This window comes from Vespa velutina, chromosome 5 (genome assembly GCF_912470025.1).
Source record: "Vespa velutina chromosome 5, iVesVel2.1, whole genome shotgun sequence".
NCBI classification, from domain to species: domain Eukaryota; kingdom Metazoa; phylum Arthropoda; class Insecta; order Hymenoptera; family Vespidae; genus Vespa; species Vespa velutina.
The window spans coordinates 8,143,103-8,160,657 of record NC_062192.1 but is presented as its reverse complement, the minus strand read 5'-3'; the positions used below and the strand labels follow the sequence as shown (position 1 = coordinate 8,160,657).

Below are 17,555 nucleotides of genomic sequence, written 5' to 3'. Positions count from 1 at the left end.
AATAACCAATACAATTACCATAAAATACGAGAGGATTTTCGTGTCCCCTTTAAGCCGAATGTAATGCAATCCCAATAAAACAACATCCTTTTCAAATTTCGACATTTTCTCTCTTTCCCTCTCTCTCTCTCTCTCTCTCTCTCTTTCTATGGATAAGCACGTTATTTCCACAAGTTGTCCAATTTTAATCGATTTACGTGAATATTGTAAATTTTGATAAATCGATCAAAAAGAAGAAAAAAAAAAGAAAAAAAAAGAAGAAAAAAGAAGAAAAAACCAAAATGCATCGTAAATCTTTTGATTTTGTACAGCTATTTGCAGATTTCGGGTATGGCCATTGAAACTTCCGAAAAATTTGATGATATGAACATCATCGGTGCTATACAATTTTTTTGAAAGCTATGAATCAATTTCAAACGAAGCACCAAGTACGCAAGTATATTTGCTTCTTGTACTTTGTACCGTTCATTATGCACGCGCTGCATATCTTATTTCTTAAATATAAAAAAAAAGAAAATAAAAAGAGTAGTAAAGAAAGAAAAGAAGGAGAGAGAGAGAGAGAGGGAGAGAGAGAGGGAGAGAGAGAGAGGGAGAGAGAGAGGGAGAGAGAGGGAGAGAGAGAGGGAGAGAGAGAGAGGGAGAGAGAGAGAGAGAGGGAGAGAGAGAGGGAGAGAATAAATGGAAATAAATAATAGGAAAAAAAAACGTTTAGCTTAAAAAAGAAAAATTTACGATTTTAACATAAACGATTTAAAAAATTAGAAAGAACGATATATGATAAGCATGGTGGTATGAAGAAAATCAAAGGAAAGACTTACTGCAAATATTCGGATCTTCATCGGAATCGTCGTCACAATCCTTTTCCCCATCGCAATGCCATACTCCAGGTATGCACCTGCCACTGGCACACTTGAAGTCGTTCTCCCCACATTGTAGAGTACCTGAAAATTGGTGACTGTAACGATGATCTTGTTGAATAGCAGGAATGAAGATCGCAATGAACGATAGCAGCCACAGCAGCCTTGCGCACGTGAAACCAGTCGAATGGTGGAGGAAGAAACATGAGTTCCTGAAGGGCTGCATTATTGGCAGACGTTCTTTCTTTACGCACTTTTGTGTATATGTGTGTGTCGATGCACGCGTGTATTTATACGTTCGTCTGATACGTTCACGTTATTTTGTCCCGTTTACACACTCGCTTCTATAGAAAATGATGCAGCAACTTTCTTTTTTTTTTTCTTAAGTTTTTTTGTAAGTAATAAATGAATCGTACTACGATGGCTAACGAACCAATAATTGCTACATCAATTTTTGTTCTTGCCGTTATTGTTATCTTTTCTCCCTTTTATTTTTAATAAACTCTTCAAATTTTTAATAACACAATTTCCAATACCACTTCGTTGTTTCTCGATGAAATGGCATCACAATATTCTCGTTTCTAAACTCGACTAAAGCTCTTCCGAATTACTATTATTCGTTTCATTTATACTAAACATCGTTCGCCGACTGAGTCGAGTTTTTTATACGATCCGAGTTCCTCGAGTGCACACACGTTGAACGTGAGCCAGGAAACGGAGTAAACCAGGCGTTCTCTAGACGATAATCGACTGACTGACTGACTGACTGTTTTTTTACAAGCTTGTCGATCTTTCTTGATCGAACGATATCCCTTGAAGAAGAGGATGATGCACTGTTCTCCGACGTGCAGACCACTCCTGGGAGATCTCTTTACTTTCGTCCACACCAACCAAGAGAGAACTACCCAGCTTGTACCCTCTCCTTTCACGTATCTTGTTTTTATTAAACTAATTTTATCCCGAAGAGAAATTCATACACGTTAAATTTTAATAATTATATTATTTCGCAATTATGAAAATCAATAAAAATTAAAAAATACATTGAAAAATTCTTCCAACAAGTTTTCTATTTCATAAATTGATTTTGTCGAACGAAAAATATAAATGTTTATTTTATCTCGTCCGATTATCTTGCTTTTAAAAAAGCATCATAAATTACGTATGTATGTGTACGTCTATTTGTGTTAAATATGTACTCGATGGATAGAAAAACACAATAAAAGCACAAAGAAATAATGTAATCCTTTCCGAAAGGAGAATTCGTGGTCGGTGCAGTCAATACGATTTGATTCACTCGCGGTAGAAGTCGCGGATGCTGTAAGCTCGCGCCCGAGGAAAGAGGCCCTATATATGGGCCTCGGCACGAACACATCGATAAGTATATTGAGTGTGGGGGGGGGGGGGAAAGAGGAGTTAGTAGCCGGTCTGTACGTCTGCGTTTTTACGAATAAATGTGTGCGTGCGTGTCTTTTGTCGATGACGTTAAAAAACGGTACGTCAAACATATCTTGTTTCGAAAAATAAAAAATTAAAAACCAAAAAAAAAGACACGTTTTTCTTTCTTAATCGTGTAATAGGATCGGTACTGTTAACAGCAGCGTTATTTTGACTTTCCGATATTAATTTCGACTTGGCGAATAATTGTAATTATTTGGAATAAATAATTGTAATTATTTAATACACATTTTTTTTTACGCAATGAAAGATCGGAATCTCATGTTAAATCTGTCTAAATGATTTTGCAGACTTTCGAAATAACGAGAATGTGAAAATCAACGTGAGATTACATCAGCATTAGAAAGATTAGAAAAACATAGGATATCTCGAAGCTATGCAGGTAAACTATCGATTATTCGTTCATACTTATACTTATATAATATTTATATATATGGATTTTGTACACAAAATACGATGCACGTTAAAAAAATGCATATAAAACGAAAGTCAAGCGCTATAATTATCTTGCACTATGTTTATGATATTCAAATGTAATGTAAATGATATGTAAATGAAAAAAGAAGAAGAAGGAATAAAGCGAATAAAATACGTCAATCGGTATAAGACGATCGATAATAAATCGAATTGCACGAGGTTTTAATCGCGAATAGATAAAAAGTACGAAGTTTACAAGTATATATTCTAGTTTTCTAGTGCATCGCAGCGTGATTCCTTTCTGTGGATATTGAGGTTGAATTACCTATTTAGGATGAGAGCCCGGATATATACATTCACCTATGCATGTAGTATCAAATACACGTTATTCCGCACGAGCTAATCGTAATACATTTCTTATGTGAGTCACATTTTTTTTCCATTCCTCACCTTTTACATTGCAAAATAATTGTAATCCTTCTATTTCACGTAGAAATTATTCAAGATTAGTGTTAATTTTTTTCTCTTTCTTTCTCTCTCTTTCTCTTTCGTTAAAATTATAATTCTTAAAGTTTAATAAACAATAATGAAATATCTGATATTTTTATAATTATTTATACTATCTTTTTCTTTTCTTTTGTTTTTTTTTCTTTTTTTACATTTTTATTATAATTTCTTTTCGAAGATTTCAATGCTATCAAATAATAAATATAATAATTCCAATAGATAAATAAAACGATTTGAAAGAATGTCCTTTGTCGTAAAACGATCGCGTGGATCATCAATGATGATTATATTCAATAGTTGATAAAAAATGCGTAGCATAAAAATCACGTGACGATATACATTGGTGTCAGACGATAAGGATGACCCCTATTTATAAGTCGGCTAAAAAATTCTTAAACTGCGAAGAAAAGATAATAATGTCGAACGTTGAGTTTAAAATGATAGAAAAAACGTAAATGATACGTTTTTTTTTTTCGTTATAAAAAAAAAAGCATTTCGTTTCCTCACTTATCCGTTCGCATTCAATTTCGATCTCTCTATCGTTCGTTAAATAATTCCTAAGATTTTCTTCTGTCAATTCTTTAAACCAAATTGCATTTATCTGCAATTTGGTTTAAAAAATGATTGAGCGCTACTTTCCTTTATTTGATTATATCTTTTGTTAAATTTTCTAGGACATTAAGCATAAAACGTTCAATGTAATTTATAATTCTGCTAACGGCGATAGTTTTTTCAGATGTACATATGTACTTATTTACATATGTTCATATACACACATACACACACACACACACACACACACACACACACACACATACACACAAATCTTTCATTGTATTTTCGGAATTTTCTTTTTTTTTCATTTTTCTTTTATTTCTTCGTTAATCGATTTCCGATGAAAGAAAAAAATTGAGAAAACTACATTCACCGAATTTATTTATAAATAATTTCTTTTTAAATATTTAGGTATCAGTACGAGTTATTCGTAAGTAGACAGTAATCAATTTCCTCATTACATTGTTATTTTGTATGTAATTTTAATTTGCAATATTCTATAACTATCCGTTATAAGTTAGGCTTTTAATATTACAATATTAAAAAGAAATTGGCTTCAAAAGTCTTTAAAAAGAGTAATTGATCTTTACTTTCTAGGATTTTTAAAATCATGTAGGAAATTTTGTATCACTGAACTTTTGGCCTATGCTATAAATATATATATATATATATATATATATATTTACATACATATGTATAAATTAAAATAAGTAAAATTATAATTATATATATATGTAGACTTATTTTTTATCAAATATTTTTATCAGATTTATATACATATATATACATATATTTTGCTTTTGTTATTAGCGAAGATTCAGAAGAGAAAGATGCACTCAGAAAGTTGTCGACATGTACAGAAGAAAAGGGGAACGGTCGTCTCGTTCGTTCGTTCGTTCGTTCGTTCGTTCGTTCGTTCGTTCGTTCGGCAACAGTCCATCAGTTTTAATCAAAGGCGTAATACAGGACAAGATTCTTTAGGAGGCCAGAAACCCAGCATGCTCTTTCCAAGTGTGCCTCCATTAACGAACCTCGAACATTGCGTGTGCACAATATATATATAACATACGAGTGTATATGGAGTGTGCTTATCTACATGTATAATACATACACGAACAAATCCGATTTTCATATGAATATATATGTGCATATATATATATGTGTCAAATGCATCTTTAACATATATCTACAAATAGAAATATTCGTGCATTTCTAGTGCGTAAAACTCCTATTATGAAAATTCTTTATTTCCGTAATTTATATAAAACGCTCGCACGAAACTCATCGTAACACATCCGTGAAAGCACGTTGTATTATTAATGTTCGAAAATTTGAACAATTAGTTAAGGAGTTCGAATAATTAAGTTCGAAATGGTTTTAAAGTATACTCGAATGGTACATAGGGTGGGTCAAAAGTTTTTAGGCAGAATCAAAAGTTCCTATGGAGCATTGGTAGTTTTACAATTTGAAAAGAAAAAGAAAAAAAAGACAAAGAAAGAGAGAAAAAAATGTTCGCATTGAAAAGGTTTCAAAAAAATGAATAATTGATTTTTATTTATCGCTTATATTAGAAGAGAAAGAGAATTGAATCATTCAATCGCTTTACCTTGAATAGTCTTTTGTTTCGTTCATAGGAAAATAGGATTGCTTCGATGAATCGAACGAATACGAGAATACGTTTCATTCATGGAAGATGTTATAATCGTTTAGTGTTCAACGACGCGATGTCATTACGTATACTAAATGGATTATTCGTCGCTCGCTCTCTCTCTCTCTCTCTCTCTCTCTCTATATATATATATATATATATATATATATATATATATATATATATACACATACATATTTATTGTAACCCGCAAGGCAACAGCACTTTTAAAGAGACTACGTCGCTTTGTCGTTATCGATTTGACTTTTTTATGAGTATTAAAATGGCTGTTATTTATTTATCCGGGATCATTATTTTTAAACATTCGATTAGCATTTTAAATAAGTGATCAATAATTTAAATAAAATAATAGCACGTGATCCGACTCTATAATACCTACACTTAATTGTTTATCACTGATCAGAATATTCATCTGTTACTGATTATATATTTTACAAAGTGGTTCATTAAATAAAAAAATATTAATCAAATAAATAAAAATGTATTAAAATATCTCGTAAGAAATGCATCGTAAAGTATATAGTGTTATATATGTCATCGTGCTTAATACATCATTGTTTATACTTCCGTGAAATTAAAAAATGCATTTATTTATGGGATTTTTTGTCGTTTGGACTTATTAATTTAGACAATTAATTGAAAAAAATATTATCACACGTTAAGAAGAAAAATAGTAAGAAAACAATCTTATAAAATATTATTCGGAAAAATTTAATTTATTTTACTTTAGGTATGGTAGTCTACTTACTATAAAGAAAATACGGTTTGTATCAATAAAAGGAATAAAACGTAGTATTTTGAACGTCACTGTTTTCTTCTGTATGTGTGTTACTGCGAAAAACTTATTGTTATCATATTGCGTATGTGTACTTGTGTGTTGTGTATATGTGTGTGTGAGAGAGAAAGAATACTTTTAGCAATCGTAAACTTTGAAGGTGATTTTTTTTCAAAACTAGAAGATACATATGTATTGCCTTCCGTGATTGTACGACAACACATGTCATTTACTTTATCTACTTTCCTGTAGAACTTTAAATGCATTGTTTCGTGTACTCTGAATATTTGTTTCGCAAATTTTTGTTTTATTTAAATCTTTATTATTTCTTTTTCCTTTGTTATTCTCTTTTTATTACTTTTTTTTATTATTGTCTACTTCAAAGAAGATAGAAAAATAAAAATATGTGTCTGATATTTAGCAAAATTTATAAATATAGGTATCTATTGTCTACATAAATCGGTAAAAGTTATTCGAAACGGTGTTAATTTCTCATTTCGTTACATATCGTTCGTTGATTAAGTAACAAAATTCAATTAATAAATGTATTTACTCGAAAACAATGTTTCTCTCTCTCTCTCTCTCTCTCTCTCTCTCTCTCTCTCTCTCTCTCTCTCTCTCTCTCTCTCTCTCTAACAAATTTCTCTACTCTTAACAGTCGTAATGTCACGAATTAGGGCAAATTTATAGCGTCCCTAAACACCTTCCGTATTCTACTACGTCACAAAGCGATTTTGTAAATCGCGAACTTCATTAGTATTATGAATTTTAAGCGAGTAAATGTCGTCAGAATGTAGATTTTATTTAAACTAACGCTTACGCCATACATTAGCAGCTATTTATATTCTCTGTCTTTGTCTGTCTCTCTCTCTTTCTTTTTCTCTCTCTCTCTATCTATCTCTATCTCACGACTTTGCATTCTTTAAACACTTAATGACGATCTTATTATTTTCTCTATTTAAGCTTTTCAAATCATCGACAGAAGAAAAAGAACATACACATTTTTTTAATAATATAGAAAGAGAATGTTAAAAGTAAAGTAGCAAGTTTTAGATGATAATAATAATAATAATAATAATAATAATAAAAATAAAAAAAATAATAATAATTGTGATAAACTTATTTAAATTATTTAAGCTTTTTGAATTATCGAAAAAAGAAAAAGAGAAAGAGAAAGAGAGAGAGAGAAAGAAAGAAAGAAAGAGAGAGAGAGAGAAAAATCTATCAACAACAAAAGCATAAAAGATTCGTATAGAGCTTCTTGGAGCATGTAACCATAAACTTTAGAGCATTGCTCGTACATTGTATACATGAATTATAATATACAAATGCTCGTGCATTCATCTCGAGATCGCGTAAAGTATTGTACGTTATGTTTTTATTTAATTGAATTTTATTTTATTTGTATTTACTCTCTTGTTTTTCTTTTTTTCTTTTTTTTCCCCTTATTTTTTTCAATTATAATACACACGTCGACAATTCTTGTCATAAATGAACAAACGTGATAAAAAAGGAAGCTTATTCTTGCGCAGGAATAAATTTACTGTTACATTATTACATTTCGAATATAAAATTTCGCTATTGTGCGCACGTTCTTCTTCTTTTTTTCTTTCCTTTTAATAATTCCATGCAACATTGATGTGTATGTATGTATATGTGTGTATGTGTGTTTGAGTTTTATTGTTTTCGAAACGATGTCATTTATGTTTCGGATCTTTGATAGTTGGAACAGATGGAATTTATGGACGAAAGGACGAATCTTGTTGAAATTTTTTTTCATAACAATTATATGAAATCTTTTGATTTTTATGAAATTTAAAGGATTCCATTGAATATATTGTTTTGTAGATTTATGAGAAAAATCTTGTAGAATTTGTGAAAATAAATAATGATGAAAGATAATAGTTGGTATAGTATAGTTATACAATATATGGTAATAGTTAGGAAATAGTATAATTAGAAAATATTGTAAATATTGATATATATTTTTTTTCTTTTGTTATTTTGTTCTATTATAATATTTGCAAGAAAATGTATAATGTGTACATATATATATATATATATATATATATATATATATATATATATATATATATATATATATATATGCTATATTATGTTTGAAAAAAATTTATATGTTGTAGTAATGTTTTTTTCATCAAAAGATCAAAGGTTTGTAAGTATCAGAAAATTGAAACATATTATTTAAATAAACACATAAATTAAAAAAGAGAAATGAATATTCATATTAATTTCTAGTTCATTGCGATACACCTAATCATTCGTATCATATATAGAAAAAGCATAAAATAAGTGATTTCCTTATACATATATTATAATATTTATATCAAAAAATGTAATTATGTGACGAAGCTTTCGCGTTAAAGAAAACGCATCTTCACATTCACACGAAAACATCCTAAGGACTATGAGAGCTGAATATCAAATTACTTTTCTTTTTTCTTTTTACTTTTTTTATTTCTTACATAAATAAACTTTATTATGAATATAAGCGATAACTAAAAAAATTATTGCTACATTTTATATTTTTTTTTTATAAAATATATATATATGTATTTTTCTTTTTTTTTTTTTATTATAATTATTCTATCGATTTTTATTTATATTAATTTTAATCGAATTTTAAATTAATTTTTATTTTGTATATATTTTTATAATGTTATTTATTTTTCGTCCTTGAAATAATTTTTAATATCCAAATCCGGTTCCTCTCATAGAAATATTTGAAATTAAAAATAAAGATAATCTCAATCCGCTACAAACATTTTCCTTTTCGAAATATTTTGACGTTTCGATTTGAATTATTTTAAAAATTATTTTTCTGTCTTGACAAACAGAAAATGAAGGTATATGTATATTTATTCTTGAAAAATAATCCTTTTATGTAATTTAAAACTTTTTAAAACTAACGTATGAAACAAAATATGTCTTTTAATATCTCAAATTACTTAGACCACTTTTATCAGCATCAGCTTGTATTATCTGTCACTATAACACCGTCTTAAAAAATTTTACTGGAAAATCTTCTGTTTTTCAAATATTATATTTTGTATATAATACATATACAAAAAAAAATAAATATATAAATAAATAAATAAAATATTACTATCAAGAAAAATGTTTTACCATCGAAACATTTCATATATATATGTGTGACGTAGATTAACGTATAAAAACATTACAACGTTCTTTCTGTCCTGGAATTATTTTGAAGCAGTAAAAGCGATCCAATAATACTTTTACATACATATATAGTTAATCTATATATATATATATATATATATATATATATATATATATATATCTAGTTACAACAAATATATTAAAGATGGTAGGCGATGGTTGGTTGAATCGTGACTCGCAATAACACGCTAAAGAGGTATAGCTCTTCTTTTATTTAAGTTTTTGCGCCTACGTGAGTAGCATCGTATTAAACGTATCGTAGGCGTCTATTTGCCGAATCCGGAATCTTTTATAAATGTCGGAAGGAGAACAGAAGGACAATCGGTGCGACATTCTTGATTCCGTTTCGTAATATAACCTTCATAAACGTTAGAAGTTTCCTAGTTTTTTACTTATCGAAATTCATAGGAAGAAGAAACGACAACTGTGCTTTGTACAAGTGCAGCTGCTCGAATTATCGCGACGAGTTCGAAGAACGCGATACTCCTTGTTTTTCGATGAGATTGACCTCCTGGTCTCAGGACGAAATCATTTCGAACGGGACTCTTCTTATTCTTCTTATTCTTTTTCTTTTTTTTTTTTTCTTTTTTTTTCTTCTTCTTTTATTTTACTCACTCTTGCTATCTAATAATCGTAATATCGTTGTCGAGTAGTTGAGATGAATAATAATGGTTAACGGAGAGATTAAAGTTGAAACGAATGGGTTATAGAACAGGTTCATTAAATTCGAAATAGCGAGAATGCGATTAGAAAAAAAGAATGAAAAAATACAATAAAATAAAAAAGAAAATGATGGGTATTTTAGAATTTTCTCGTTCCGAATAATCGCGGCCGAGTTCGAAGTACTCGTTAGATGCTCCTTTCTTTTCGATGAGATTGACCTACTGGTCTCAGGACAAAATCATTTCAAACGAGACTCTTCTGCTTTTTTTTTCATTCTTTTTTTTCCATCATTTTACCACCCATGCTTCCTATCTAATAAAATCATCGTTCTCGATGATTCTCAGATGAATAACAACGTTTATCGGAGCGATTAAAAGCAATAGCGAAAAAGAAAAAAGAAAAGTACAAATGGAACAGAATCTTTAAATTATTTCGAACATTGATATAAGATCCAAGTAAAAAAGAAGAAAAAGAAGAAGAAGAAAAAGAAGAAGAGGAAAATTTTCTTGTTCGAGTTATCGAGAAATATAAACACCGGGACTCGAAGTAGAAGCAAAATCTTTGATGTTAGGGATCGCGAGGGGTACCATAGAGGAGGAGGAGGAGAAGCATCCATGATCGGAGAACGAGCACTGGCTGGCTTTCACCATAATTACATGCTTGTGTATCTCACCCGCCGACTATGCGTCTTTACACGTGTATATACACGTTTGTATACATGCGTGCATGTATGTACAGATATCGTGTGTGTGTGTGTGTGTGTGTGTGTGTGTGTATATATATATGTGTGTGTAAGAAGAGAGCGCCGAATTGGTTGTTCCCCGTCTCTTCGGCAACGTTCGCTACTCTGTCTGCATCGACTGATGCAATCGGTGCAGGCCTTGCGCTATAAATTACAATAGCCTTAGGGGAGGAAGAAACGACGAAGAGGACGGCCAAGAAAAAAAAAAGAAAGAAAGAAAAGAAAAAAGAAAAAAAGGAAGATGAGGAAGATGACGAGATGAAGACGAAGATGAAGAAGAAGAAGACGAAGACGAAGAGCTTGACGATGATGGTACTTTCTTTAGTGTGCTGTTGGCTACGTTCAATGAGATTCTCTCACACAACCAAGACGAGTTAAAGAAAAGGAAGAAGATCCGAATGAGAAAAATAAAGAGGGGGAGAGAGAGAAAGAGAGAAAGAGGGAGAGAAAGAGAGACTGCAAAAGAAAGAAGGAACGCTCCGAACTGCTAGTCCCTGCTTGCGAATCGCGAAACTGATGGCTTGTGGAATTCGTGGCCTTGCACTACATTCTGAACTTGTGAGACGATGATGAGTCCCGATAAAAATATTATGAACGACAAAACGTTAGTAACCGACAATCTTAGACTTCGACATTTTATTTTTTTAGTCCTTTCTTTCTAATGATTTTTTTTTCTTTTTTCTTTTCTTTTCTTTTCATTTTTTTCTTTTCCTTTTCTCCTTCTTTTGCTTCGGCGCGACAACTATAGTTTTAAGAAAAAGGAAAAAAAAGAAAAAGAAAAAAGAAAGAATATCTCTCTTACAATACATCGACTGTTACATTCGATTGAATTCCCATTCGTTTTATTATTTCAATAAATCTCTTTCTGTTATCCTTTATCGAAAATAATGTCATATTCGTTATTTGTATTGCTTTGAATAAAAAAAAAAAAAAAAATATGTATATACATATTTTACACATTTGTTCAAACTCTATTTTAGTATTCCATATATATATATATAGATATTTATATTGTATTGTTTGAAATAGAATTATATTTGTTATTCGTATGATATGTTATTTGGATTATACCGTTTCTTTCTTTCTTCTTTTTTATTTTTTCTATTTTCTTTTCCCTTTTACGAACATTTTCAATCAAACTGTCTCGTCAATTATCGTTAAGATTTTTAACGATGTTTAACTTTGTGCTTTTCCAAATAATAAAATAAAATTGTTTGTTGAAATATTGGAAAATATAGAAAGACAGAGAGAAAGATAGATAGATAGATAGATAGATAGATAGAGAGAGAGAGAGAGAGAGAAAGAGAGAGAGAGAGATAGTGAGTGAATCGTTGGCAATAACGCGATACACTGATGCTCGCTTTAGATTTTTCCGTATACACATGTATGTACATAAGTGTGCACTGTGCACGTTCTGACGAGATAACGTGATGTATTATATTGTATATAGATATCTTTATTATGTATATATATGCCTTTTTGATATACTCGTGCACTAACGTGTAGAATTTTTTTTCCCTTCGTTCGTATCAGTATTGTCACATTGTTCGTGCGAAGATCGTTCTAGATTCGACGTTTGAACTCGCGATAAAAATTCTAATCGTTCGTCATTTTTAAAACAACGAAAATGCAAGGACAACAAACTTGTGTAATCTCAAAACGTTCATTCTCTATAGCCTTCTCTCCTGATATGTACTTTATTTACTCATAATATAAATGGATATCGACGGTAATGCAAATGATCTCGCGCTTTAGATAATATTATCCTAGAAATATTCCCTTTCTTTTTTCTATAGAGCACGGATAAAGAACAAAAAAAACAAAAACAAAAAAAAATACAAAAGAAAAAGAAAGAAAAGAAAGAAAAATCCTGCCGAGTTTCGCTTTCCCTGACGATTACTACGCAATGAATTTCTGCATTTAAAGTACAGTTTTCCGGTTCTCTGATAGTCGATAAATAAAAAGCAACTAAATAGTATAGTAAATAATATCGCGGGGAAAAGAGATAGAAATGGCGTGCAGTTATAATTATCGCATACATCGGCTTTCCCTAGGTGGTCTTCGATATTTAATTAGACGATCTTGATAATACGATATATGTATATTGAAAGATAATTGTTAAGATTACAACAATTTGTTTGATCGATCGATCCGGATTTATCATTTCTTTTTCTTCCTCCTATGTATGACTGACTCTCTTCCTAGTCGCCATGATTCTTCTTTCATTATATTATATATATTCTCCCAGGATATCCTGGATCGAGGTCATTCAAAAAATTATAATTATAAATATTTTGCAATCGCGTACACGCGATTAAACAGGGGGATACTGAACGCACAGTAGATATATAAGTACTATCGCTCTAGAATATATATCCCCATTTAGTCATATAAAAAGCTCGTTGAATGGACCAATCCCAGACAGAAAATGCAACATTTTGTTGTAACGCCGAAGAAAATTATACCAGCAAGGACAACTGGTTCTTGCATAAAGGTACACAATCCTATATTTATCGAGATTAGAACCTTCATGACTTTTTAAATAATGCAAACAGTCTGGTTTCTAATTCTGTGAACGAAAGGAAAAAAAAAAATAAAATAAAAGGTGAAACTGAATTTCTATCGTTGAATATATTCTTTGTAGAAAAGATATATTTCAAAATTTTTAGAAAAATGATCTATACATAATAAAGAAAACTATTTATATTCTGCACAATTATGGCGATTAAATAGAATATCGATCGTCGATGATCCTCAAACAAATACATATACATACATACATACATATGTATGTGTATACCTAACACAACTCTACAATAAGCCAAAGCTAATCAGCTCTGATTAGACTAGATCGACTATGTCAACTAATCACTGATCGACACTGAAATTCACTTGCTTTATCGTTTGTCTTCAACAGTAATCCTACTTGTTATGTTAAATATCTCTTTCTCTTTCTCTTTCTCTTTCTCTAAAACCATATATTAACTTTAATAATGATGAATATATTTGACATAAACGATCATAAATCGTATGATAAGAAGAAAAAATCGTCGTTATTTCTTCGTTCATTGGCATTGATATTCTTGGCTATATACCTAGTGATTTTTGATAAAAGCACTCATACATGCGCGGACGTATCTATATTTTCATTCAATAGGTGTATAAGTATATCACCAATAAGAAGAAATGTTCGGTGACCCTTTAAACACGGCAAAAGGTAACGTAATGGGAGCAACGCCATTGGATACAGTGCCAATGTTGGCCAAATCAAATTCAAATATCCGCAAGTAGAAAATTAAAGATAAATAATACATTGAATATTTTATGCCGTTAGTCGTATAGAAAGAGATCCTACCAAACTTTTCAAAACATTATCTATGCATTTCACATGTATTTCAAATATGTGCCACGTTATCGTTCCCAGAAAGGATTGATATAAATGATATTTGAACATTGTTTTGAAATGAATTTTCATATGATAGAATGAACATAAATGTGTTCAAATGTATAAAATAATATATATATACATACACACACAGACGCACAGACACACACATATCAGTCGCACAAAGAAGAAAATAATATATGGGCGGACCAAATGTTCCTATATTGTTTTACGAATTAATTACACCCTCTTTTCGTTATTTTGGGGACTTTTTTCTTTGTTCTTCTTATTGTATTGTAAAAATACAAGCCTAGGAATTTTTTTATGATCTGAGAAAATATTCAAGAAAGAATAATTGATTTTTAAAATTATCTAGGAAGTACCTTTAATCACTCCTACGAACGTAAATAAAATTTCTCAACAATTTGTTTGAAGTCTTTTCTATTTTCTTTTTTTCTGATTCTTACCTTTGCATACCACAGGATTCTCATCGGAATTATCGGTACAGTCGTCCGTTCCGTCGCAGACCCAAGTCATGGGTATACATCTGCCGTTCGTACAGCGAAATTGTCTTAATGGACAAGCCGGTTTACCTGTTGGCAAGAAAATTACAAAAATATCAGAACCAGTCTCTTTCTCCCTCTCTCCCTCCCTCCCTCTCTCTCTCTCTCTCTCTCTCTCTCTCTCTCTCTCTTTCTCTCTCTCTCTCTCTCTCTCTCTCTTTCTCTCTCTCTCTCTCTCTCTCTCTCTCTCTCTCTCTCTCTCTCTCTCTCTCTCGTGGTAGTATCTAATATCTACGTTGGTAGAGATTCTTAACTCTGATGTACGAGGTTTATATATTTAGCGTATGATCGATATAATATGTACGTATATATATATATATATATATATATAAAATATATATAATACATAGCATATATATATTGTATATATTATATATATAGCATATACATATATATACATATGTAGATAGTCATCACTATATAGTATGTATATAAGCATACGTAGATAGTTATACACGCGTTCTCTCGATCGCCTAGATTCATATGTCAATGATATGTCACTACGAATAACAAAGCGATGTTTCAAAACATGGAAAATAGATTTTTCAAAACGATACCCAACAACAACGTCATCTTCTTTTGAATTCTATCTTATTTCTTCCAATTCTCCTTATTGGATATTATTAACATAATCAAAAAATAAAATAAAATACACATAAAAGCACGTATATAGGATTTTATAATAGTTTCTATAAATAATTTTAAAAATTAATTATACTCCTTTTCGTAAAACTTTTTAGATTTTAATTTTCCTTGTAATTTTGCAATTTGACAAAGAAACTAGATAAGTTGATCTAACAAATCTCGTAAAAGACGTTATTGATTTTTAAAATCATTTAGGAACTTTTCGGCCTAGCCTTTATTTGATTAAAATTCAATATTCAATATTCTTCATATTATGCGCATTATATATATATAATAATATATATAATATATAATATATATATATATACGCACACATACAATAAAATAAATGTTATATTTTAATTATATATTGACAAAAAAATATATATAATCGAATTGTAATCTTGTTCGATTAATATACGATTAGTATAACGAACCACCTCTAATGTAGCTTCTAATATATGTATCTCCTGAGAAATGGAGATAGAGATAGATAGATACAGAGGGAGAGAGAGAGAGAGAGAGAGAGAGAGAGAGAGAGAGAGAGAGAGAGAGAGAGAGAGAGAGAGGAGAGAGAAAGAGAAACGTTAACACAACCATAGGAGATGATTATCGTTCCAATATTAAGAGCTCGTGATATGGCGAGGATGCCATTAGTATTTCGAGGAAAAAGAGAATTACTAAACGAGCCACACGATTAATGTATATCCGTTGAGAAGTTTCATTGATCCTGTTTCATATGATATGACTCTTTCTCTCTTTCTCTCTTTCTCTTTTTCTCTCTCTTCTCTCTCTTACTCTTTCTCTCTTTCTCTCTTTCTCTCGTTCTCTATCTATCTCTTTTTTGCTCTTTCCCGATTCACCAAAACTTCGAGAAGCTTTCGAGAATTTAATCAAATTATTATCCAGCACGAAGAAGCTCTATAACTTTAACGTCGTCTTCTATTAAAAATGTAGTACCCCAAGATAGTCAGAGAGTATTACGTGTTTTTCTTTTTTTTTTTTTTTTTTTTTTTTTTTTTTTTTTTTTAATCAATATTCTAATATGTATATATATATACATACATATATTATGTATATATATATATATATATTATGTATATATACATAATATATATGTATGTATATATATGTATATACATTGTGTGTGTGTGTGTGTGTGTGTGTGTGTGTGTGTGTGTGTGTGTGTGCGTGCGAGCGAGCGCGTGTGTGTACACACACACAAACATATATTTATACATTATATTATTAAATGCATAAGCTTCTCGAAACTGTCTCGTCAAACAGAAAAGAGGAGACATAGAAAATGTACCTAAAAGAAAATCAAGTTTGTCGTATTAGAACGTAGAGTATACTTTCGTGTATACTTTATATCGAATCTCAATAAATCGATAAATATAATATAGATACTATCTGTAAATATGTAAATTCGGAAAAAGTAGGACAAAATTTTTTCGGAATCGGTCAAAAGTTTTTTAATGATTTGAAAAATCAATTTTTTTTTTCGAGATTTTTTAGGTTAATATTTTTCCCTCTCTTTTATTTTGTTTTATTTTTTTCGTCAAATTTAAAAACTACAAACCTAACTACAAGTTTAAAAGATCTCGAAAATATCCAATTGATTTTTAAAATTACCTAAGAACATTTGGCCCATCCTGCGGAATCGATAATTAGTAAATAATTTAACAATATACATTATTTTATAAAAAAAAAATCTTGTTGTTCATACAATTGATAGATATTAATGGAAATAGATATTTCGATTCATCGAATTCTCATATCGAAGTTATTTCCGAGAAAATTTCACGGTATTTCCAGGTAATCGCATTATCCTACGAGTTCGAAAAGAAACTTGATATCCGTTAATGTCAACAAATAAGTTTTATTTCTATTTTTTTTTTTCTTTTTCATTGAAAGGACTTTAGTCAATACGTAAAATTTCAACATCGAAAGTAAAACGGCCCTAGATATACTTTCTCTTTTCTTTTTTTTTTTCGTTTTACAAGTAGTTCTATAACATCAATTTTATACCCATTAGTCAATTTTTTTTTATTTACAGTACAATTCTACATAACGTAAAAATTATATAATGTAAAAATTATTTATACCAGTATCTACAATTATACGCTATATACTGGT

At 30.2% G+C, this 17,555-nt stretch overlaps 1 protein-coding gene and 1 long non-coding RNA gene across 12 annotated transcripts in view; one reads left to right on the top strand and one right to left on the bottom strand.

The window, feature by feature from the left end:
- Nucleotides 1–17,555, bottom strand: part of LOC124949089 (very low-density lipoprotein receptor-like) — a 31,712-nt gene that overhangs the window by 8,818 nt on the left and 5,339 nt on the right. For all 11 annotated transcript variants that reach the window (XR_007100963.1, XM_047493664.1, XM_047493666.1 and 8 more), the window contains 2 exons: nucleotides 14,697–14,822; nucleotides 819–941 (listed from right to left, as the gene is read on the bottom strand). Coding sequence is in view for 10 of the 11 variants with exons in the window: in XM_047493664.1 (XP_047349620.1) it covers nucleotides 819–941; nucleotides 14,697–14,822 (249 nt within the window). In the remaining variant the exon portion in view is untranslated. The remainder of the gene's footprint in view (nucleotides 1–818; nucleotides 942–14,696; nucleotides 14,823–17,555) is intronic.
- Nucleotides 1,350–5,573, top strand: LOC124949100. Its single transcript, XR_007100967.1, has 3 exons — nucleotides 1,350–2,349; nucleotides 2,603–2,694; nucleotides 4,602–5,573. It is a non-coding gene; the product is annotated as an uncharacterized LOC124949100 (long non-coding RNA).